Raw genomic sequence first — 24,386 nt, forward strand, 5'->3', positions numbered from 1 at the left:
CTAGTGCTTCAGTCAATGGCGTATATGAGGTTCTGTTCCTCAAGCCTAAACGCAGAAAAAAAACAGCAACTAGTTCTTTAGTGAGCATATCTGCTGTTGGACATTCCCAGTATGCGTTTCGCTTAAAAAAGTGATTGCATCATCTTGCTTGTGGTCGGATAAATGAGTAAAAAGAAAACGAAAAGTGGAGAACAATGGAGAAAATTATTCAAAATCAGCCGTTCTAATGGCTCTAAATGTTATCTAAAGAACTATTAAGATTGCTTCTTTGCAAATCGAAGGTGAAAATGATCAGTTTAGTGCATATCTTGAATAATTTGATTACCTTTGTGCACCTTTTCCTGTGCAAAATTTGCACCAAACGAACGTTAACTACCATTTTGCTGCATCGCGTTCGAGAAAAATGTTCCGAACAGTGTTTAATATCGCAGAGAATTTTACAATGTAATTCTTCTGAATGCCAGAAATTAATCCCGTACTGCATTTTGATAGTTTCTTTCAATGAAATATTGAAATATATGATCGATTGTGTCATCATCCAGCTGCTGGTCGTTCGCATTCTAGAAAAACACACCGAAATGTGAGTGACGGAGAAAAATCAATTAATCGGCCATTCTAAGGGTTTCCCAAAGGACTATTAGAGTTATTCTTCTTAGAAATATGCAAATCGGAAGTTAAAATAATCCGTTTAGAAGAAAACCTAATGAAATAATCAGTATAGTGAACCGTTCGCAGTGCGGACTGCGCATTAAACGAATGCAAATAAAACCAACCTTCACTTGCTTTGAGTTGAAAAAAATGCACCGAGCGGTGTTTAAGGCCATCGTCCAAGTACCATGCGCGCGGGTGGTTTTAGGAAATTTTCGATGGAAATTTTGAAAAATTTGCCAAAACCAAAAACATACAGACCTTTGAAATACTTTTATCTATCTACAGGGTGAAAATGGCTGGAAAATTCGGAGGATTTTCCAAGTCTTATCGAAAATAGCTCTGAAAAATGGATGTTTTTGTGATCTTTCACAATTATCTGGAAAAATAATGCGACGATATAAATTTTTTTTTTCAAATAAACCTTAGGATGGATACAAAGATTACATTTGGACACATTTTTGGAAAACCTTTTCACGCTTTTCATAGAAAATCCACGAATTCCAAAAATTTCCACGAAATCGGTTATATGAAGATCGTTGATTTTCCATGAAAAGTGTGAAAAGGTTTTCCAAAAATGTTTCCGAATGTGATCCTTGTTGCCAGCATAAGGTTTTTTTGAAGAAAAAAAATTTATTCCATCGAATTATTTTTTCTAGTAATTGTGAAAAATTACAAAAAAAGCTCATTTTTTCAGTGCTATTTATGATAAGACTCGAAAAATCCTCCGAATTTTCCAGCCATTTTCACCCTGTAGATAGATAAAAGTATTTCAAAGGTCTGTATGATTTTGGTTTTGTCAAATTTTTCAAAATTTCCATCGAAAATTTCCTAAAACCACTCGCGCGCATGGTACTTGGACGATGGCCTTAATATGGATTAAAACTCCCTAATTCGGCAGATTTAGGGACTAAAAATGAATCCCAAGTAGCATTATGACAGTTTCATTTCGGAAATCTTTTATGAAGCAACTTTCCAAATGCTTTACAGTCTGTTACATAAGAGCGTGGTCAAGATTACTCGCGATCGGTACAGTGGAATGGTGTGATAATTTTTTTTTGACATAGAGGGCAGTAGTGTCCTTGATGGAATGCGAGAATATGTCAGCTTTCATTCAGATTCCAGCATTTTATCAAAATGAGTTCCGCGTACGTTACGCGCTTCGACGCAGTTTTTTTCGTGCTCGTACCCGAAAGGTCCCAAAATGACCCAAGCTGCCGCGGCGGAATAAATTATGATCAAAAAAGAACCGGAATTTTATTAAAAACGTGTTTAATCCACCTAGCAGTGAGATGATACCTTTTTTTATCAATTCGCATGTGTTTTTTGCATGAATATTCTTCGGTGTTTAAGTTTTCAGGACATTATTTTAATAACCGTCGTTTTAAGCGAAAATTTGAGATTTGAATCACTCATTACTCTGTAATGTCGAAACTGCAAATCGGATCGAATTTGAATCTAGAAGTGTGATAATCGATTAAACATGCCATGATATGTAAGTTCCACTTTAGAGTTTACGGTAATTTAAGGTACTTCCAGAGCCGGTATTCAGGAACCAGCATAACCCAAACCGATTCGTATGGCCATATGACGAATAAATTACAACAGTTTCGAGTCCAACTTGGAAGCATTTCGGGATTGTCATCTTCTATATCGGTTTGAATTTTAAAAATTCATCATCATGTAATTCGAGAACCGCAAGTCATAATTGGATAAAATTAATTATTTTGTATATAAGTTTATTTTAATTTGAATTTTTGTTTCTAAAATTTGATTTGGCTTTTTTTGAGAAAACGATCGAGCTTTGAGAAACGATTTTATACTGGAACCGGAATTCTAGAATCGGTATGGCCGAAGTCAGATAAATTCACCTGAATAGCTGTATAGTTTACATTTGTTTCAAAATATTTGAAAATCAGTGAAGACATCTTTGAGAAATCATAGCACGAATTAAATTTTTAGGTGCCTTCTGAATCGACAAAAAGTAAATTTTTTTTATCGGCTATCCAAATCTGCTAACCCGATAAACCTGATTAATTTATGTGGAATAGACATTTTTATACCAATCCCCCTGTATCCCCGAAACCGGAAGTTGGATCTGACTGACGAGCAAGATGTTTTATAGAATCTTGAAACTTTTCATTTGAATCTTAGATGATTCTTAGATATCATTTGAATCTTAGATCGGTTCAGCCATCTACGAGAAGAATGAGTTACACAATTTTAATTTCGTTTCACATGTCATGCTGTGGTTCCGAAATCAGAAGTCGGATCCAAATTTGGAAGTATACTAGTTTTTATATGAATCTGAGTTTGTAGAAAACGGTTTAGCCATCTCCGAAAAAATTGAGTGAAATTATTTGTCACACACGCATTTGCTGAACTCGACGAACTGAGTCGTATGGTATATGGAAGTTATGTTCTTCCAGCATTTATTGCTGTAAGTAGTTTAAAACAACTTAATTAAAAAAAAATCTACCATCGTCTGGTTTATATATGTCATATTCGAACGATTACGTAGCCAAAAACGAGCCGTGCTAAAATCGGTCCGAGGCAAATTGTCATGAAAAAGGATGCTGTACACAGTCTTTTTGGTACTTAGAAACAATTGTATGTAACAGAATAAAAAATCGTGTTTTCCGTTGCTCCCAAGCATTGCTTTGTCATACAGCGCTCAAAATTCCTACTGCTGGAATAGGGGGAAAAGTCGTTTACACAAAAATTTCGATATCTCCGTTAAAAATAGACGGATTTTAACAATCTATGGCTTGTTGAATAGGTATTATCGTGCGGAATCTAAGTCTGAAAACATATTCTGTTTTCAAGGTCAATTGTGACAGATACTGTCAAAAAACTGAAAATTTTGACATAAAACTTCGAATAACTCAAAAAGTAAACATCCGATCTCAAAACCATTCAATAGCGTTTTGGGTGACGGGGAGACCTTTCATTTGCGACTAGTTTGATCAAAATCGGTCCAGCCATCTCTGAGATCTCGACCTCTTAGTTGACAACACACATACAGACACACACACATACACACACACACACACAGACATTTGCTCAGTTCGTCGAGCTGAATCGATTGGTATATGTCATTCGGCCCTCCGGGCCTCGGAAAAATTTTCGAAAGTTTGAGCGAATTCTATACCTATTTTTATATATATAAAAAAAAAAGGTAAAAAAGGTAAAAATGCAAAATTTCAATTTTTAATAAATTTCTTTATTATCGCCTTCAAAGTACTCTCCTCCTGCGGCAATACATGCATGCCAACGCTTGATCCAATTTTCCATACAAGTTTTATAGGCCGCCGAAGGCATGGCCTTTAGTTCACGCAGCGAATTCTCTTTTATAGAGTCTGGGGAAGAGGAAAAAGTCACACCGGGCCATATCTGGAGAGTACGGTGCTTGGTTGATGATATTGGTTGAGTTTTTGGCCAAAAACTGCGACACAACCAACGAATGAAATTCAGTTTTGTTTGGCACCAGCCGAGAAGCGACGTGTTTCAAACCCAAAACATCAGTTAAAATGTGATCGGCTGATCCATAAGAGATGCCCAACAACACAGCAATCTCTCTAATCGGTACAGAACGATTTTGCAACACGATTTGCTTCGCCGATTCAATGTTTTCTTCAGTAACAGATGTTGTTGGGCGGCCAGGGATCTCATCATGATCCAAGCTTGTACGGTACGTACCTTTGAAGCGTTTATACCACTCGTATGCCTGTGTTTTTCCTAGACAGGATTCTAACCTTTTCAAACATTTTCAACGCTTCGGAACACTTAAATCCATTTGCAACACAAAATTTGATGCACGCACGTTGTTCTAAATTTTCATCCATTATAAAAATCGCCACACGAAAATTTTTCAACTTCTTTGTATAGACGCCAAACAAAAACTAATCGTACGATATGCGTCAAAATTTGACAGAATGTTATAAAAAAATCATTTTCACTGTACATATCCACTCACTCCTAAATTTTTATTAAATGATCAATAACGACGCTGGCTACGACCAAAGGCTATGTTACTAAGGGAAAGGAAGAAACGAGCACGAGCATCACGGGATAGGAGATTTGTTAGTAGGTAGGAAAAGAGATCCGGATATGTTTTGGTAAACAATATGATTTCAACAAAACTTGATTTTCTATACACAGGAGAAATATAATAAGTAAGAAAAATATAAAATATCTACAAGGAACGATCTCACCAGTATCCATTTTCTCCCACTCGCTCTGCTGCCAGCAACGCGAGATGAAACACTACCACTGAAAGAATAAAATAAAAGCACATTCGTGAATGGGTCGAACCCTAGACCTTCAGTCTGAATGACACGATCGTCTTGTAAATTTTCACACATTCCATAGAAAACCGACCACACCGATAATGACATGCAGACGGCGCTTCGATCGGTTAACAGGTTAACATCGTTGAATCTTGGGGCAGTAAATTCTCAGTTTCCGCCGTTTGAGCATCTTTAGATTCGCGGATCAACATTATTCAATAAATAGCACTATCACTACTAAACACACACTTTCCACATCTGCACTATCACTAAAAATAACTGTTTCAACCAAATTATTAACTATACATATCAAACAACACATTGAAATTATACTTTTTGAGAGCAGAACCAGGACACCGCATCGCACTCCCAGTGATGCCAACTCTCCTCTCTCAAAGGAAAGTGGAAACTTGGAACTGAATAAATGCTAATCAGTTGTGATTGATGTCACACGACGAAGATGTTTTTCTCATCGCAATTCCGAAAACAGACATGCTCGAGATACGATACCCAGTTTGAACTCTTACTCTACCCAAAACCTTAGATGTCAGATATCGAAAGCTAATACAACCTAAGAATATAGTAGTCTTAACTTGAATTAGTTTTCAATTTGTCTCTATTCTCAACTAACTGAACAAGAACTGTTCGAATACACAACTGTTCCAAACGACAGTTATTTCTAGTTTGTGAAATTTCCAACTTACAATTTTGAAATTATTCATACATTATTTCTACGTATTCAAATAATACGAAACAGTTAATAACGACAAGAAAAATACTTCAATCAATAAAATTCACAAAGTTCATACAGTTTCTATACTTGATGAACGATCGCCTCCCCTTGTATCAAGATTGTTGCCATCGTTCGTGCTTGAATCGTTTTTCAAATGATTAAGCTAACTGATGGCTCATTTCATGCGATCAACTTAAGTTTCGAACAAATTGCATGTATTTTCAAACCGTGATTTCCTTTCGCTGAAGTGATATCTTACTAACCTTAAGCAAACAAAGATAATACGTCCAATATATAACACAATTGTTGCCATTTTTTAATTTGACGAAAATAATCTTGTGTGGGCTGTTCTTGATATGGATTTCCCATTGAAAATAGCCACTTTAGATAAGCAAGCTGTTCAATATGCATGTTGACGATGCGCTGAAGCATGAAAGCAGGTCACACGTCCGAGTGCGAACCGCACGTACATATTCCATTTCCAGATGATAGTTTTGCTATAGCCTCTGCTGATGCTGGTCGGTGCTTTGTTGGCATTGTGTCTGTTGGTTGTGGCGCATCTGTGACCTTCTCCGTCATGAATGGCCGAACGATGATGGATAATCCGAAAGCTCCCTCCAAGAACCCATCACCGAACGCTGTTGGGCCGTGTTAATCCGTTTGAGTGGTCGCAGTGAACCGGAACTTCGGAATATTTCTGTCAGACATTGAAATAGAATTTAAGAATATTGATTAGCATGATTTACAATTTTCTTTTATGGTGTCGATCAAGGATGCGAACAGAGAGAAAAAGTCTGAAGGCAATAGTGAGAATGAAAACTACGTGAAAGTGGGAGATGAAAAATATGCATGGACCAGCAATTCGCTCATGAACATACAAATGGAAAGTTCAAGACAGTCAAAATGTGCCGTGCAAACGATATTTTCTAGAAGTGTTGTTATGGAGCTTTTCCATTTGAATTCGAAGGTCGATTTGCTTTCGCATATATTATTAGATTCAAATTTTGCATTAACAGTTTCCCAAAAAGTACTAATTGCTTCACCATTTTGGTCTTACTATTAGGAAGGGCCTAAGCGTACTTTCTTAAACATTTTAAATAAAATATATCTTAGAAACGGGTTTGTTATCTAAGATAATGTTTTTAACAAACATGTGAATAATGTATACATAGTAAAAAATTGTTGCATTTTGATGTTATCTTCAAATATATGACGCTATAAGATATTTTATGACACTCACATGGAATCTACGTTGAGTCAAAATTCTCAAAAAAAATCTTGCTGCCTTAACTGGTACGACTAGTAAATTTAAGCTTGGGACGGCTTCCTTGCGGAACGGAACATTTTGGGACTAAAACTAACAATCACTCAATTAAAAAAACAAATTTTTCACCAAATTTTATTCATCAATGAGCAACAATCATTTCAACGATTCTCTAACCTCTCGATGCCGTGCTTGTAGAATGATTTGTCCTCAAAATAGGCTTCACATTTAGCAATTACTTCTTCATTGGAGTTGAACTGCTTTCCGGCAGGCATTTTTTTTTTAATCAGCCAAGAGTCAGTAGTCATATTTAAATGTTAAATGCCAAGATTTTTTTTCCAAAATAAAAATGAAATTGGGCAATATCAGTGTCGGGGATGTGTTTTATTTAAATTCCAAATCAACTAGCTCTTAAACAAACACCTTTTAGTATTCGTTTTTAAGGTGGTCAATTCAGATGATGATCGTTTTGATTCCGGGGTGAAATGATGGATCCATGTTTCACCTATTGTCAACGCAAAAAAATCTAATTTATCACTTGTAAACATGGTCAAACACTGTTCTGAATCATCAAAACGTTATTGATTTTGATCGACTATTAGTAAACCGGATTTGAAAAGTTGAAGCCCAATTTGAACGCTTGGGTATTGTGAAATTGTGAACACACTACCGTCTGACATCTTCACCAATGTTGCACATATTCTTCGTGAAACTAATTCTTTTATCCATCTTCGATGCGAATATAATATAAGACTGACGCCCGCCTCGAACAACGTTGAGCTATTCACTGCACGAAACTAATACATTCTTCGCTGCCGGTATACATCGTGCATGTTCGTTTTATACATTCGTTTGTCATTCGTTCATTTACTTTATTTTTCGAATTGGTTCGAATAGCGTCACTGCGATGATCGTTGGATTCCTTTCTTTGCTAAGCATTCTTCATCTAATAAACTCATCATATTTCGTGAGGTAGCAGCAATGGGGGAGTGATGGGATATGGTTCATCACATACACATAAGACTATGGTACTAATACAGATACAAACGCCTTTAGTTGCTTGTTTCAAAGACAGCACTAACGATCATCGCGAATCAGGTTTTGACGATGATCGCTGCATGAATATTCGTTCCAAATTCGCGTTAAGTCATTCGGGTGTATGTTCAATGCGAATAACAACTGCAAGGAATAGATCTTAATGCGAGCAACGAAGCAGCGTCGGCTTTGTTCGCACTCGAATACACGGACAAGTCCGAATATTAGAGCGATTATCGAACAAAGGGGAAGAGAAGTGAACGATGATCGTTGGCGTTCGTAGCATTTTTTATATTCAAGCAACATTGATCTTTACGGTCTCAGCTATCTCACGCAATTCCAATTTACGATTGGTAACGACCATTTTGTTGAAATTATTGAACTCAATTGGTCGATAAGAATGTTCACGGTATCTGTTGGACCACAAACCAATAACAAATCATTTTTCTCTATGGGACCAAGTTCGGATTAGAGATGGTCGGGTTTTGGGTATGTGCTCTCGAAAACCCACCCGAGCCCAACGAGTATTAGTCGTGTTCGGGTTCAGAAAAAGATAAAGGGTCGGGTACGTTGCCGATTTTTTCATTGTTGACGGGCACGGGTCGGATTCGGATTAAAAAATTTGGTCGGGTTTCGGGTTGCGGGACTTTAGGGGCACGGGTAATTTTTTTTTATTTTTGATCGGATACGGGTCGAGTTTGAAGAAATACTTACCCGACGATCGAGAAACTATGATGAATTATTATACGAAATTAGTTTCAATATGTTGTTTAAAAAAACAAAAGTAGCATCACTTAAATGGCTGTCATTTTTATCTGACTAATCGAAAAGTCATGAAATTACACACATAGCTTTTGAAAGTCATATGAATTTGACAATTATAGCACCACGAATGAACAAAAAATAACAAACTATCACAAACGAATAACCGTAACACAACTGAGCTGATTTGCGTTGTCTTTATATACTCTGCATTTATTGTACAACGAATAGGTTAGTAGGTCATCAGACTTTGTATAGTTCAAATTAAATAAAACTTTACATACGTCTTCAAAGCGACAAAACATTCATTTTTCATAAACGGAGAGATAAATCAAATTCAAGACTGACTTTTGAAAAGGGCGAATGAACTTTTTAAGAGCTTTTTTCCTATCTCTGAAGCTTAACTTATTTATTGTACTAAAATTGTGTCAAAAAAGAAGTTGTAGTCGAATGCATTTTCAAGAACTTAATAAAAATCTAACTCTAATGCATTTCGCGATAAACGGTTCAATAAAACGGTTTCTTCCAGGAAGAAAGTTACTGCGAGTAAGTTTTCTACCTAAATTGTCGTTTTTTCACCAGGTGCTGAAGCAAAAAAATGCCTGGAAATATTTCAGCCAACACATGGGCTGAAAAGTCCGAGGTGTAACACATAGATGGCGCTAGTTTTATTGCAGTAACCTTTTTATCAAATAATACTAACCTTTAAAAGACAGCTGGTAAAACTTCATGATATTCTATTCATTAGTTTGTGAGTTATTGTGCTAAAAGTGACGCTACTTTTGTTATTTTCAGAACAATGAATCAAAAACAATTTCTTGTTTTAATTTTACACCGCTTCTTGATGGGAAAAAATACCGTTCAAGCGAAGCAATGTCTAGAAAAGTATTATGGAAACTCCGCTTCATCAGGAACTGCAATAAAACGTTGATTTGCTGACTTCAAACGTGGTCGTCGAGACACCGATGATGCAGAACGCAGTGGACGTCCAAATTAGATGGTAACACCAGAAAACAAGAAAAAATTCACAAAACCGTTTTGAATGATCAAAACGTAAAGTTACGTAAGTTAACTGACATCGTAAAGATATCAAAAGAACATGTTGGCTTTAAATTGCATGAGCTTTTTTCTATAAGAAAACTCTGTTGAAAGTAGGTGCCGCGTTTGCTCACTGTTGACCAAAAACGAATACGTGTTGATGATTATGTGCAGCATGAATTGAGCTTCGAATTGTTCCCACATCCATTGTATTCACCAGATTAGGCTCCCAGCGACTACTGGCTGAAAAAAGATGCTCGCCGGTAAGAAACGAATAAAGAGGTTATCGCTGAAATTGAAGCCTATTTTAAGGCCAAATATAAATCGTTCTACAAAAGTGGTATAAAAATGGTAGAGCGGCGCTGGAATAATTGCGTTGAACTTCATGGAGATTACGTTGATGAATAAAGCTAATTTCGAACCAAAAAAATCGTGTTCTCTTTGTTAGGCTTGGAACTTTTCAGCCCATTTATTATATCTTCTTCACCTTTCATTTAACATCAATTAAACTAAAATCAAGTGTGATTTTCAAATTTGAAAAAAAGTTATTTGAGAAAACATTTCAAAGACATTTTCTAATTTGATTTTTTTTCAGTTATATTTCCAATTTTGGAAAAAAGTATTCGAATTTCCTTCAATTTCAATTTTTATTCGACACATAGATGGCGCTAGTTTTATTGCAGTAACCTTTTTTTGTTCAAATAATACTAACCTTTAGAAGACGGCTGTTGATATTCTATCGATTAGTTTGTGACTTTTTGTGCTAAGTGTGACGCTACTTTTGTTATTTTCAAAACAATGAAACAATTTCGCGTTTTAATGTTACACCGCTTCTTGATGGGAAAAATACCGTTCAACTGTAACATTAACAGTTTCCAAGCTACTTTATTTGGAAAAACGACACAGTTCAATAGGAATCTTAGTTATTTAAATTTCAAAAATTTCAAAGAAAAAGATTACTAAGAGTAAGTTTATTGCAATTGGCCTGTGAACTCATTTTCTAGTGTTTAAATTACTATTTCAACAGGAACGATTCGCTTTAATGTCAATATGCCCTCCATCCATACAAAACAAATAGTTTATCATACAGAAAACGTGTACAAAGAAAGTTAAAACCAAATCGGAGAACGCCGATCCTAATTTCGTTCAAAAGCAAGCTACTTTATTTGGATTGTTCAAAACCAAGCTAGCCATTTGGAATTCATCGCTTGTGAGTGAGCACTCAACCAAAATGATAACAATATAAAATTGTATCATAATTCGAATAATAGCACACTTTAAAAAGTACCTTCTGGACATAAAAACGTGCTTAATCCACCTATCAGTGAGATGATACCTTTTTTTATCGATCCGCATGTGTTTTTTGTATGAATATTCTTCGGTGTTTAAGTTTTCATGACATTATTTTAATTATCGTCGTTTTAAACGGCAAATTGAGATTTTAATCACTCATTACTCTGTAATGTCGAAACTGCAAATCAGATCGAATTTGAATCTAAAAGTGTGATAATCGATTAAACATTCCATGATATGTCGAAGAAAGCTCCACTTCATAGTTTACGGTAATTTAAGGTACTTCCAGAGCCGGTATTCAGGAACCAGCATAACCCAAACCGATTCGTATGGCCATATGACGAATAAATTACAACAGTTTTGAGTCCAACTTTGAAGCTTTTCGGGATTGTCATCTTCCATATCGGTTTGAATTTTAAAAATTCATCATCCTGTAATTCCAGAATCGGAAGTCAGCATTGGATAAATCTAATTAATTTTGTGTGGGAATATAAGTTTATTTAAATTGGATTTTTTTTTCTGAAATTCGATTTGGCTTTCTTTGAGAAAACGATTGAGCTTTGAGAAACGATTCGATACTGGAGCCGGAATTGGAAAATCGGTGTAGCCGAAGTCAGACAAATTTACCCGAGTAGTTTACATTTGTTTCAAAATGTTTAAAAATCAGTGTAGACATCTTTGAGAAATCGTAGTACGAGTTAAATTGTTGGGTGCCTTCCGAATCGAATACTGAATACCACTAAAACTGATATACGTTTATTTGGTTGTCGACTATTCTAATCAGCAAAACTTAGACGATTGTTAGATTTCATTTGAATCTTAGATCGGTTCAGCCATCTACGAGGAAAATGAGTTCCCCTTTTTCAATTTCGTTTCACATATCATCCTGTAGTTCCGAAACCAGAAGTCGGATCCAAACATAATTCAGGAACCTTGTTTAGGAGCATACGAATTTTCATATGAATCTGAGTTTGTAGAAAACGGTTGAGTCATCTTCGAAAAAAAGGTAAAAAATTGAGTGAAATTATTAAGCATTTGCTGATCTCGACGAACTGATTCGAATGGTATATGAGTGTTATGTTCTTCCAGCATTTATTGCTCTAAGCAGTTTAAATCAATATAATTATAAAATTGTTTTGAATTCGAAAGTACTGCTATCTTTCCAATATGTCATATCCGAACGACTATGTTGCCAGAAACGAACCGTGCTAAAATCGGTCCGAGGCAAAATGTCATGAAAAAGGATGCTGTACACAGTGTTTTTGGTACTTAGAAAAATTGTATGTTACAGTAAAAAAAATCGTGTTTCACGTTGCTCCCAAGCCTTTCTTTGCCAAACAGCGCTCAGAACTTCTTCAGCTGGAATATGGGAGAAAAGTCGCTTACACAAAAATTTCGATATCTCCGTTAAAAATGGACGGATTTTAACAATCTATGGCTTGTTGGATAGCTTTTACCATGCGGAATCTAAGTCTGAAAACATATTTTGTTTTCAAGGTCAATTGTGACAGATACTGTCAAAAAACTGAAAATTTTGACATAAAACTTCGTATAACTCAAAAACTAAACATCCGATCTCAAAACCATTCAATAGCGATTTGGGTGACGGGGAGACCTTTCATTTGCGACTAGTTTGATCAAAATCGGTCCTGCCATCTCTGAGATCTCGACCTCTTAGTTGACAACACACATACAGACACACACACCGACATTTGCTCAGTTCGTCGAGCTGAATCGATTGGTATATGACATTCGGCCCTCCGGGCCTCGGAAAATTTTTCGAAAGTTTGAGCGAATTCTATACCTATTTTTTATATTTATAAAAAAAGGTAAAACGGTAAATTCAAGACAATTAAAGGAAGAAATATTTAAAATATTCTGTATTAGTACAAAAAACCAGAAACCAATTGCCGTGCCACAGAAATAATACAAGCATGAAGTCAAACTTTGTTCAATATTTTGTCCAAAAACTTAAGTTTATACCATATTTTCACAGTTTCATAGAATATCCCTTTGAAAGATTCCGAAAAACACCAAATCAATATGATCCACCATGTCCAAAGTATTTTTTATTGAGAGTTTTTAAGAAATTTCTTTTTCGGTCTTTATCAAAAATAAGGCTAGAATAAAAATGGTGAACTGATTATGCAGATGGTCATGAAGAATGCTAATGGAAAATTTGAGCCAAATGAAAAAATGCATGAATAAAATTCATGAAAACAAATTTGATTATTTAGGGGTTTGGTACCACGTGGGTACCAGATTTGCGCTAAGTACACATAACTATCAGTGCGTCAGCAGTTTATGTGATAATCTGTAATCTATTGATATGTAAAAATGAGGAGGTTTTATGCCTGCTGGAGAGAGAGTATAAATTTCAGCTCCAGCGGGCTTTTCCCTGCTCCCAAATAAATGAATAATAATACATATTAGAGTGGCAAAAATACCTCCGGTAGCCTACAAATTCAACAAGATATATGATGTAAGATGAAGACAACAACTGTCTTTTCGATTAACTGATTTTGTCTAGAAAAATCTGAATGACTGATTGTTGAAACAAAAACATTCATTTTAATCTAGTAATGACAGAAAATCAAATTCAGGTTAGACATTGAACTTCGGTGCAACAGCAAAAATTGTTTTGCAAATAACACTAACTTTACGTTTGTTCAGTGGTTTATGTTGAACTACCAAATTCTGTGAGCAGTTCAATATAAACTGCTAGCGCAACTATGAATCGAAGAACTAGTATTGTTTGGATCATTATAATCTGTGGATTCAAAATATGGAGAACAAATATCTTTTACACGACCACAGAAACAAGAAACGATAAAAACTTACCGGTTTGAGTCCCACCACTAAGGTGCTCCGTATTCATCTTGGCGCGCCTTATCCGGTTGAACATTTCTATCACAGCTTTCCTGAAAATATCACGATATTGCTAGCATTTTACAATTGCAAAAAGCTTTATACCTAAAATTTTGACCACTTATACAATACAGAATAAAATTAATCCCGAAATTCGTGATGAAGAACAGGTAACAATAGTACTGAATCAGTATAGTCAAATTGGACGGTTCGGCCTGAAAGGATAGAGTGGGAAAAATACCTTTCAATTATTAAAATATTACCAAATATTACATTATCTCGCATACTTCGCAAGCAAATACACAATGCATCCGGAAAATTAAGCTCGTGTGTGATAAAGCATAAAAATACCCAATCAGTTTAACAAAGTGGTCAAAAAGTTCTCAGTTTGACAAAAGATTAACACTCTATTTTCAAAATTTTGATTTCATTCTTCAATGTATTCTTCTTGAAGAGCAATACAATTGTTCAAACAGCACTCTTTATTACTACACCACTTTAAGCGTTGACCTCATCATTCGATTTCAATCTCATTCCATTCTTTTCGAAATCGGAAAACAAAACGAAAAGATACTGGGGGCTAAATCTAGCGAATATGGAGGATGAGGTAGCAATTTGAACTCCAATTAATGGTTTACAATCGACTTGTAAAACGGTAAAGAACGAAAACGCAAAATCAATGTTCGGGTTTTCGATTATTTGGACGACCAGTGGTTCAGTGACTATAAAAACACAACGCAGCTCGTCGATTTTAACCCTAAGCGTACAATCCTTCAAAAATCCCGTAGCGTACGATTAGGGTGAGGGTTACCAAACGCGACTTTGATAGGGTAAAACTTTTGTTTTTTTGGGTTGATTTTTGATTTTTTTTTTGTTTTTTTTTGGTAATTTCATCAGGAAAACGATAATCTACGCTTCTTAAATACCTTTCGAAATTTTATTCGTGTTTTCGGTCAAAAACTGAACACACATTATCCGTTTTTTCATCAATTCATCGATTTTTGACACAACAATTCGATCTTCGAGATCTGCATGAGACCAATGACAACAAGTTCCCCGAGAGCTCGCAGATTTTGCGCGAAGGCTAAGTTCTAGAGTTTCAAAATTGTGAAACACAATGTTTTTCATAAAAGCAACGTAGAAGCAGAGTCACTTGTACGTATTCCATGGGAACGGAATATACCCTTCCAATCATAATATCCAATATAATATAATATAATAAATATATTACATTAAACTCATATCAGATGTTTAGTTTAGAAAGAAACAAGTTCATTTGTAATATTTGTTGAGAGAAAACTAAATAGGAAACTGCTCAAATGAACATATTGTATAGTCAGTTAATAAAACCAATCTGGAACATAACCCTTTCAGGCTTTTGAGTTGGCTTCACAAGCAGTAATATGAATGATTTTCACATTTCTTACAAAAACACGTGAAATCATTTGTCTAACATATCCAACAAAACTAACCGTTCTGTAGCAATTGTGAAACCAATACTGCCAATTTTAACAAGTTTTAATTGCGACTTGGGTTATTAAATATATTGTTAAATAAAAAAAAAACGTGCTTAATCCACCTAGCAGTGAGATGATACTTATTTCTATCAATCCGCATATGTTTTTTGCATGAATATTCTTCGGTGTTTCAGTTTTCATGACATTATTTCAATGACCGACATTTTAAGCGGCAATTTGAGATTTTAATCATTCATTGCTCTATAAAGTCGAAACTGCAAATCGGATCGAATTTGAGTCCAAAAGTGTGACAATCGATTGAACATTCCAGGATATGTCGAAGTAAGTTCTACTTTAGAGTTTTTCGTCATTACTTGCGGTACTTCCAGAGCCGGTATTCAGGAACCAGCATAACCCACACCGATTTGTATGGCCATATGACGAATAAATTGCAATAATTTTGAGTCAAACTTTGAAGCCTTTCGCTTTTACTAATCACACTGTATCTCCTAAACCGGAAGTCGGATCTGACTGGAAAGCAAAATGTGTTATAGAATCTTAAAACTTTTGATTTGAATCTTAGTTGGTTCCTAGATGTCACTTGAATCTTAAATCGATTCAGCCATCTACGATAAAAAAAACGAGTTACATTATTTAGATTCCGTTTTACATATCATCCTGTAGTTCCGGAACTATAGGTCGGAACCAAACCTAATTCAGGAACCTTGTTTGGGAGCATACGACTTTTCATATAAATCTGAGTTTGTAGAAGACGGTTGAGTCATCTCCGAAAAAAATTGAGTGAACCGGAATTCGAAATTCGGTGTAGCCGAAGTCAGACAAATTCACCTGAGTAGCTGTATAGTTTACATTTGTTTCAAAATGTTTGAAAATCAATGTAGACATCTTTGAGAAATCGTAGTGCGAATTAAATTTTTGGGTGCCTTCCGAAACGAAAACTGAATACAACCAAAAATGAATTTAGTTTATTTGGTTATCGACTATACCAATCTACAAACCCGAACAACCTGATTAATTTATGTGAAATAAACATTTTTATACTAATCACCCTGTATCTCCGAAACCGGAAGTTGGATCTGACTTGTTTTATAGAATCTTAAAACTTTTCATTTGAATCTTAGATCGGTTCAGCCATCTACGAGAAAAATGAGTTACACAGTTTTAATTTCGTTTCACATATCATCCTGTAGTTCCGGAACCAGAGGTCGGAACCAAACATAATTCAGGAACCTTGTTTAGGAGTATACGACTTTTCATATGAATCTGAGTTTGTAGAAAACGGTTGAGTCATCTCCGAAAAAAATTGAGTGAAATTATTTGTCACACACGCATTTGCTGATCTCGACGAACTGATTCGAATGGTATATGGCTGTTATGTTCTTCCAGCATTTATTGCTGTAAATAGTTTAAATCAATTTAATTATGGAATTGCTTTCAACTCGAAAATTCTGCCATCGTCTGGTTTACATATGGCATATTCGAACACACCCAGACACACACACACACACACTCGAAAAATTCTTCTAAAGTTTGAGCGAATTCTATTACTATTTTTATATTTATTGAAAAAGGTAAAACAACATAATCTGAAATAAAGCGATCTGACTCACAGTAAGTGTTTACTCCTGCTGACTCTCACTCATCGTACCCAAAAGAAAACACCACTCGTGTTGAAAATGCACTATTTTGTGAGTGACTTATAAGCGTGCGCGGAAGCGTGCGAATAAGATGCTGCATGCATTGGGTTCTCGCTCTATTAGCAACACTGTGGAAGATATATTGATTAAAATTAGGAAAAGAAGCGCCGGAATTTGTTTTTTCGCACACATTGTTAACATTACTCATACGCTTGCAAAGAGTCTTGCTCCTCAACGCGCTTCGCAATCGACATGGCGGACTTCGACGAATTATGCGAACTTTAGTTATCGTGGTTTCTCCTGGCCTTTGCCGGGTCGTATTTCGACTGCACACGGAGAACCCGCAGATCACAAAATTACAATATTGCAATTGTTGTTTCACGCCCTGGTTGTTTCAACTGAAATGTTGTTGACTTAACTAACATATCTGTTGATTTTGTCAAATGCTGTCACTTGGCGGAGAACGAAGACAGCAAAACACATAACAAAAACCTGTTTTAATCCACCTAGTGGTGTAATGATGCCTTTCTCATATAAATCATACCATCATATATAATACTGTTATAATCTTCAAAATAATTTTCTTCGATTCCTAAAAACAATAACCGAAATCGGTTTGTTTGACCGTCTGCTGATAAAAAACTATTAATTTGAGAAGATTTGAGGTCGATTTAGAAAACTTTTAACGGGTTTTCGTCCTTTTCAGTGATGGTATACAATTTTTAACACACTTTATCCTATATTTCCGGATCCGGAAGTCGGATCCGCATGAAATTCAGGAATTACGTATGGGACCACAGGACCTTTCATTTGAACCTAAGTTCATGAAAATCGGTCGCGCCATCTATGAGAAAAGCTAGAAAACATATTTTCATTTTTTTGCACATTTTACCCCATAACTCCGGAACCGGAAGTCGGATCCAAATAATATTCAGGAATTTTGTATGGGACTACAAGACCTTTCATTTGAACCCAAGTTTGTGAAAATCGGTTCATCCATCTCTGAGAAAAGTTAGTGCACTTATTTTCACAATTTTTTGCACATTTTACCCCATAATTCCCGAACCGGAAGTCGGATTCAAATAATATTCAGGAATTTTGTATGGGACCACAAGACCTTTCATTTGATCTTCATCTAAGTTTGTTAAAATCGGTTCAGCCATCTTCGAGGAAAGTTAGTGCAAAAAAATGTTACATACACACATACGCACATACACACACACATACACACACAGACATTTTGCGTACTCGACGAACTGAGTCGAATGGTATATGACACTCGGCCCTCCGGGCCTCGGTTCAAAAGTCGGTTTTCACAGTGATTGCATAACCTTTCTATATGAGAAAGGCAAAAACCTCTTCATTTCACCAGAAGCGTTTCATATTGAAAATTTCCAATGGTAAATGAACGTCATTTATGTTAGTTACATAGTGGTCGTTTTATGTAAGTAAAAGTATGCAGAAGAATATAACAGTTAATTGTAAAACAAGTTTTCCATGTGTTAAATAGATATTCCTACAGTATAAATAGTTTAATTTCATCTGAGAGTAATGTATTCTAGGATAGTTCATGTCAATGTTATTAAACCGCCTAACGCTTAAAAATTTGCTGCTAAAGTGAAGTGGTACTATTTGTATTTTCTTGAAAGTGTATCTGTAGCATTAGGTTTACCAGCGAGCCATACTGCAAGTTAAGGAAAAATTTCCTAATTCCTCATTTTTCTGGTGAGTTCCCTTTTGAGAATTATAATCTTTTGGTTCATTTCTATATCCTTTGTGAGTTTAGTGATAAAGATATAAGCAGTTAATTAGATAAAATTTCGTTGTTCAAGCAGTGAACGATTAGCTGCCCCCCCGAAGAGGCTAACAGTAAAACATATTTATTGCAATTGGCGTCTTAAGTTCAAATAACAGAATTGGTTGAAACAACTGAGACATTTTTTTTGCTTTCATGCATACAAGTAACTTTGCTGGGATTGTGTCTTTGCTCAATTGCATGAGTGACATCCCATTGAAACGTTTCATTGTTCGCTCAGGGTATTTGGCATTGCTCAACTGAAACGTTTCATTACTTGTTTGTGGTGCGTGATTTTGTTGGGTGTCGTTGCTAAACTGCCAGCACGATAAATCAAAAATGACAGATTAGTTCAAACAACAGTCGATTAGTTGTACCAAATTTTAACCAATCAAAATCAGAAAAACAACTAATATTTTAGTTGTTTTGCGATCACTGGTTTTTCCGTGCATGTATTGGGACATGTTCAAGCTTTCACCAATCTTTTACAAAGATACAACTAAACGATTGGCTACATTTTTTCATATCTTCAAAATAGCTGCTTCAATGTTATTTATTTTTTCTTCCGATTTGCCTTATTCAAAGAAAAATAACTGTTCGGAACATTTTCTGGAACGCGATGCAGTAAAATGATATTTAACGTTCGTTTGGTGCAAATTTCGCACAGCGAAAAGTGCACAAAGCTAATCAAATTATTCAAGAATAGCAGGTAATCCACGTTCCCTGGTTCAGTCTAACACCCATATAGTACCCTGGTTCTCCCTATTCTTTTCAAGTCCCTGGTAAATGTTGTTGTATGTTATCACCTCTGGATCTGGTGATATTTAATTCTTTTTATTGACGAAAAAAAAATTGCAGATTTCTGACCGTTGGTTGGCATTGTTTATATACATTCACCGAATTATGAGAAATGGGCGTTGCGTTGAGCTTTCTGTTGACTGTCGCTGTGGATTAAGCAGGGTTTGTTTGTTTGTTAAGGGTAACTTGATCTAAGCTGCGTTCCCACAGCGGCAGTTTGTAAAAACTTTGAATGCAAAGCCAGATAAACACATTTGTTTTGGAAGAACCGGTTAAGTTTTTGTCCGGTTTTTGCATTCAAAGTTATTTCGTCCGGTTCTTGCAGAAGAGATGTTTTTAAACGGTTCTTGCATTGCAAAATTCATGTCCGGTTTTTGCTCTCAATGTTTTATCCGATTTGTGCATTAAAATACTTAAACGGGTTTCCTAAATAACAATGTTTCACACTTCCTACAGTAATCAAAAGATTCGGTATCTTTTCTCGAGCCGAAATGTATATAAAGACTGTCCCAGAAAGTATGGACGCACTTTGATTTCGCTGTAAATAATTCACAAGTATTAGATGTTCAAATTTAGACTACAACAACAGAATATTATTCTCAACATTTGCTACTTAGCCATTGTAGACTAACTGGCGCACTTTCTTGCAAATGTTCCTTATTAAAGTCCGTACAGACTTCTTGGCGACAAGTTTTGACACTTTTATAGAATCTTTTTCGAACTGTTGAATGGTTTCGGCTGCCGAGACATGTTTCCTAATATGTGCCTTCGTTAATGCCCAAAATTCCTTAATTGGTCGAAGTTGTGGGCAATTTGGTGGATTCATGTCTTTTGGGACGAAAGTGACATTTTTGGTAGTATACCATTCTACCGTTGATTTCGAGTAGTGGCAAGAAGCCAGAACACAACAGGATCCTTGTGGCTTCGAAACATGGGTAGAAGTCGTTTTTGTAAAAATTCCTTGATGTACATTTCGCTGTTCATTGAAGCAGTGGTGATAAAGAGTTTCAAAATCTTACCGCAGCTACAAATCACTTGCCAGACCATAGCTTTCTTACTAATTTTTTCGACTTCAATCGATATCTCGGACTTGTTTAACACTTGCCCTTCTCGCACCGTATAATATTGTGGTCTCGGCAAGGATTTGTAATCGAGTTTCACGTAGGTTTCGTCGTCCATGATTATGCAGTTCAAATTTCCAGCAAGAATCGTATTGTACAGCTTTCGAACCCTCGGCCTGATTGATGCTTTTTGGTTCGGACTACGTTTTGGTTGTTTCTGCTTCTTATAGGTTCGAAGATACAAACGTTCTTTAGCACGAAGAACATTTGACTTCGAAGTGCCCACTTTTTTGGCCACATCCCGAACTGAAACCTCATTCTTTTGCTCGAACGCCTTCAGTATACGTTTATCCAACTGAGGGTTAGCAGGACCTTTTTTTCGACCCGTTTTCGGTTTATCCTCGAAGGTGTTATCCTCACCGAACTTCCTGATTGCATTTCGCACGGTTTTTTCACTTACTCCTTCCATGTTTGCTATCTTTCTCAGTGACAGTCCGCGTTCTGTGCACCATTTGTACACAATTTTTCGACGTTGTTCTGCTGAAAGTCCACGCATTTCGAAACAAACGAATGAAAACGAATAAACAACTGTACAAGTGGTAATAGAAGAGTGTAAACAACAGGACACAGCCATAAAAATTTACAGATTCTGAACCATTGCGGAATGGCAGCGATTTTTGGTTGCGTCCATACTTTCTGGGACACTCTTTAACCTTTTAAAACAAAGTATCATTGTGTTAATAACACAATTTTTTCTTCTGTAAAGTACAGCAGAAATTTCCCGAATACAATTTAAAAAAGTTTAGAAAAGAGTTTTGAAGATTTCTGTTGCATAATACTACTACTACATTGAGATTCAACAGTTAGTGAAAATGTTGGTACTTCCGGAACCGAAAGCTGAATATCGGCTGAATACAGGGTCCGGCACTCGAAGTGTAACCAACTTCAGACCGCTCGCGCAGCTGACGCACGGGCCTCAGCTCTCTAGAAATTTGCTAAATGACAGTTCGGAGTTGTATTGTTTACAAGCGCAAGAAAGCATTTTGCCAAAAGTGAACGCGAAAAAAAAATCAGTGATGGATTTAAAACGTAATAGTGTGATTGCTTTATATTTAGATGGAAAATCACAACCAGCGATTGTTCGTGAGCTCAAACACCTTAAAGTGAATAAAGTTTTTGTTTATCGCACCATAACCCGTTACAATAATACTGGTAGCATCGCAAAACGTCATGGAGGTGGTCATCAAAAGACTGCAACGTCACGTGAGATGGTTCAAAAAGTGAAGAAGCGACTTGAACGAAATCCTCGACGAAGTGCCAATCGAATGGCAAAAGAACTGAAAATATCCGACCGTAGCATCCGCCGTATACTGAAAAATGATCTGAAAGTCAAGCCTTACAAGATCCAAAAGGCGCATGATCTCACACCGAAGCAGCAACAAGTTAGACTTGAGAGAGCGAAGGAGTTGCTTCGTTTGGCCGAAAGCGGTCAATTTCCGAACATTGTATTTTCTGACGAGAAAATTTTTCCAATTGAGCAATTCGTAAACTCTCAAACCGATAGGGTTTACTTGACCGACCGTTCATACGAGAATTTGAGTCATCCATTGGCCACCAGGAGGCAGCACCCGCAACAGATAATGGTTTGGGCCGCTGTAACCGCAGATGGGCGCTCTCCAATCGTTTTCATCGAGCCTGGCGTCAAGGTAAATGCGACATATTATCGGAAAAGTATTCTGGAGGTTGCTTTGAAGCCAAACATTTCGGTGGCAGACCATCGACGTTTCAGCAGGACTCGGCACCGTCTCACAAAGCTCGAGTGAACCAAGAATGGCTGAAAAACAACGTTCCGAACTTCATCACGTCCACACAATGGCTGTCGAATTCACCAGATGCGAATCCAATGGATTATTCTCTTTGGGCCATTTTGGAGAGCAAAGTCCGAACTAAAAGATACACCAGTCTCGAGGCGCTGAAAAAAGTTATTGTCCGCGAGTGGGCCAAAATACCTGCAAGTCACTTTCGGGCAGCTTGCGATTCGTTTTTTTACCGTCTCAAGGCCATAGTCAAGGCAAAAGGTGGTCATATCGAGCAAAAATGAATTGATTCTGAATTTTGTATTATTTTTACACATTTTGTACTTTGAATTAAGTAAAAGTAATTTTCCAAACTGAATTTATGGCCTTTTTAATTGGTTACACTTCGAGTGCCGGACCCTGTAGTGACTTCCGGTTCATTCAATCATACACTAATAAGATCTACAATTTTTTTTACGTTTATCTGATTTGTTTATTTGATTACAGTCTCTCATATTCTGCAAACTATTTAAATTCGTTAGCCAATATAAAGAGCTTATGAAAAATTATTCTTGAAATGCTCATTTTTACATTAAGCATCCTACCTCCAGAAACAAGAGTTTGATCCGAATGAAAATTGAAATTTTCTTATAACATCTGAAGACCTTTCGTTTGAATCTAAGTTTGTGAAAATCGGTTCGGTAAAATGTTTAAAACCACGATTCGTTTTAGTCTTGAGCCGTAGAGCCGCCTTGTGATAGTTTCAAATTTGATCAGTATCTACCGAGAAAAACAAATAGAAAAACCTGTTTTAATCCTGATGCCTTTCTCATATCAATCATACTATCATACTGTGTTATTCTCCAAAGCTCAAACTAAATTAAATTCTCCTATCATCGATGACAATCTTCAACTGCTCATTCGGTTGAAGAATGTTCGTCGACGACAATATCAACGTTCTCGTGATCCTGCTATGAAAAACATAGTTAAGGATTTACAAAAAGAAATTAAACATAGATTTACTCTTTTGCGAAATGAAAACTTCGCTAAAGAAGTTGAACAAATTAAACCATATTCTAAACCTTTCTGGAAACTTTCTAAGGAAACCTCAGAAACCAATTCCTGCTCTCAAGGAAGGAAATCAAATACTTCTTACAAATGGTGAAAAAGCTCAAAAACTTGCTCAGCAGTTCGAGAGTGTCCACAATTTTAATTTAAACGTTGTGAGTCCTATTGAAAATGAAGTCTCACTGAAATATGATCATATTTCATCCCAAGTGTTATCACACGATGACATTATTGAGACGAATTTTGATGAAACTAAATCAATTATTAGGAAACTCAAAAACATGAAGGCTCCTGCTAATGATGGAATTTTTAATATTCTTATTAAAAATCTTCCCGATGTTGCCTTGAGACTCCTGGTTAAAATTTTCAACAAGTGTTTTTCATTAGCTTACTTCCCAAAAAGATGGAAAAACGCTAAAGTAATTCCTATCCTAAAACCTGATAAAAACCCAGCAGAAACATCAAGTTATCGCCCAATTAGCTTACTTTCTTCTATCAGTAAACTTTTTGATAAAATTATCTTGTTGAGAATGATGACTCATATAAATGAGAATTCAATTTTTTTACCAGAGCAGTTTGGATTTCGTCATGAACATTCAACTACTCATCAACTTGTCAGAGTAACGAACATGATAAAAGCAAATAAATCTTCTGGGTTATCCACTGGAGTTGCTCTTCTAGACATAGAAAAAGCATTCGACAGTGTTTGGCACAAAGGTTTAATAGCAAAAATGTCTGATTTCCAGTTTCCTATTTATTTGATCAAAATGATTCAAAATTATTTAACTGATCGTACTCTTCAGGTTAGCTATCAGAATTGTAA

At 36.0% G+C, this 24,386-nt stretch overlaps 1 protein-coding gene across 1 annotated transcript in view; it reads right to left on the reverse strand.

Annotated features, from left to right (window-relative positions):
- Window positions 1-5,961: 5,961 nt before the first annotated feature.
- The window catches only part of LOC131436458 (growth hormone secretagogue receptor type 1-like), a 62,789-nt gene continuing 44,364 nt past the window's right edge, over window positions 5,962-24,386 (reverse strand). The window contains exons 5-7 of the mRNA XM_058605186.1: window positions 14,036-14,145; window positions 13,904-13,983; window positions 5,962-6,367 (exon numbers count right to left, since the gene is read on the reverse strand). Coding sequence (XP_058461169.1) covers window positions 6,246-6,367; window positions 13,904-13,983; window positions 14,036-14,145 — 312 coding nt within the window. The 3' untranslated portion in view covers window positions 5,962-6,245. The remainder of the gene's footprint in view (window positions 6,368-13,903; window positions 13,984-14,035; window positions 14,146-24,386) is intronic.

Source organism: Malaya genurostris, chromosome 3, assembly GCF_030247185.1.
Source record: "Malaya genurostris strain Urasoe2022 chromosome 3, Malgen_1.1, whole genome shotgun sequence".
Lineage (NCBI taxonomy): Eukaryota > Metazoa > Arthropoda > Insecta > Diptera > Culicidae > Malaya > Malaya genurostris.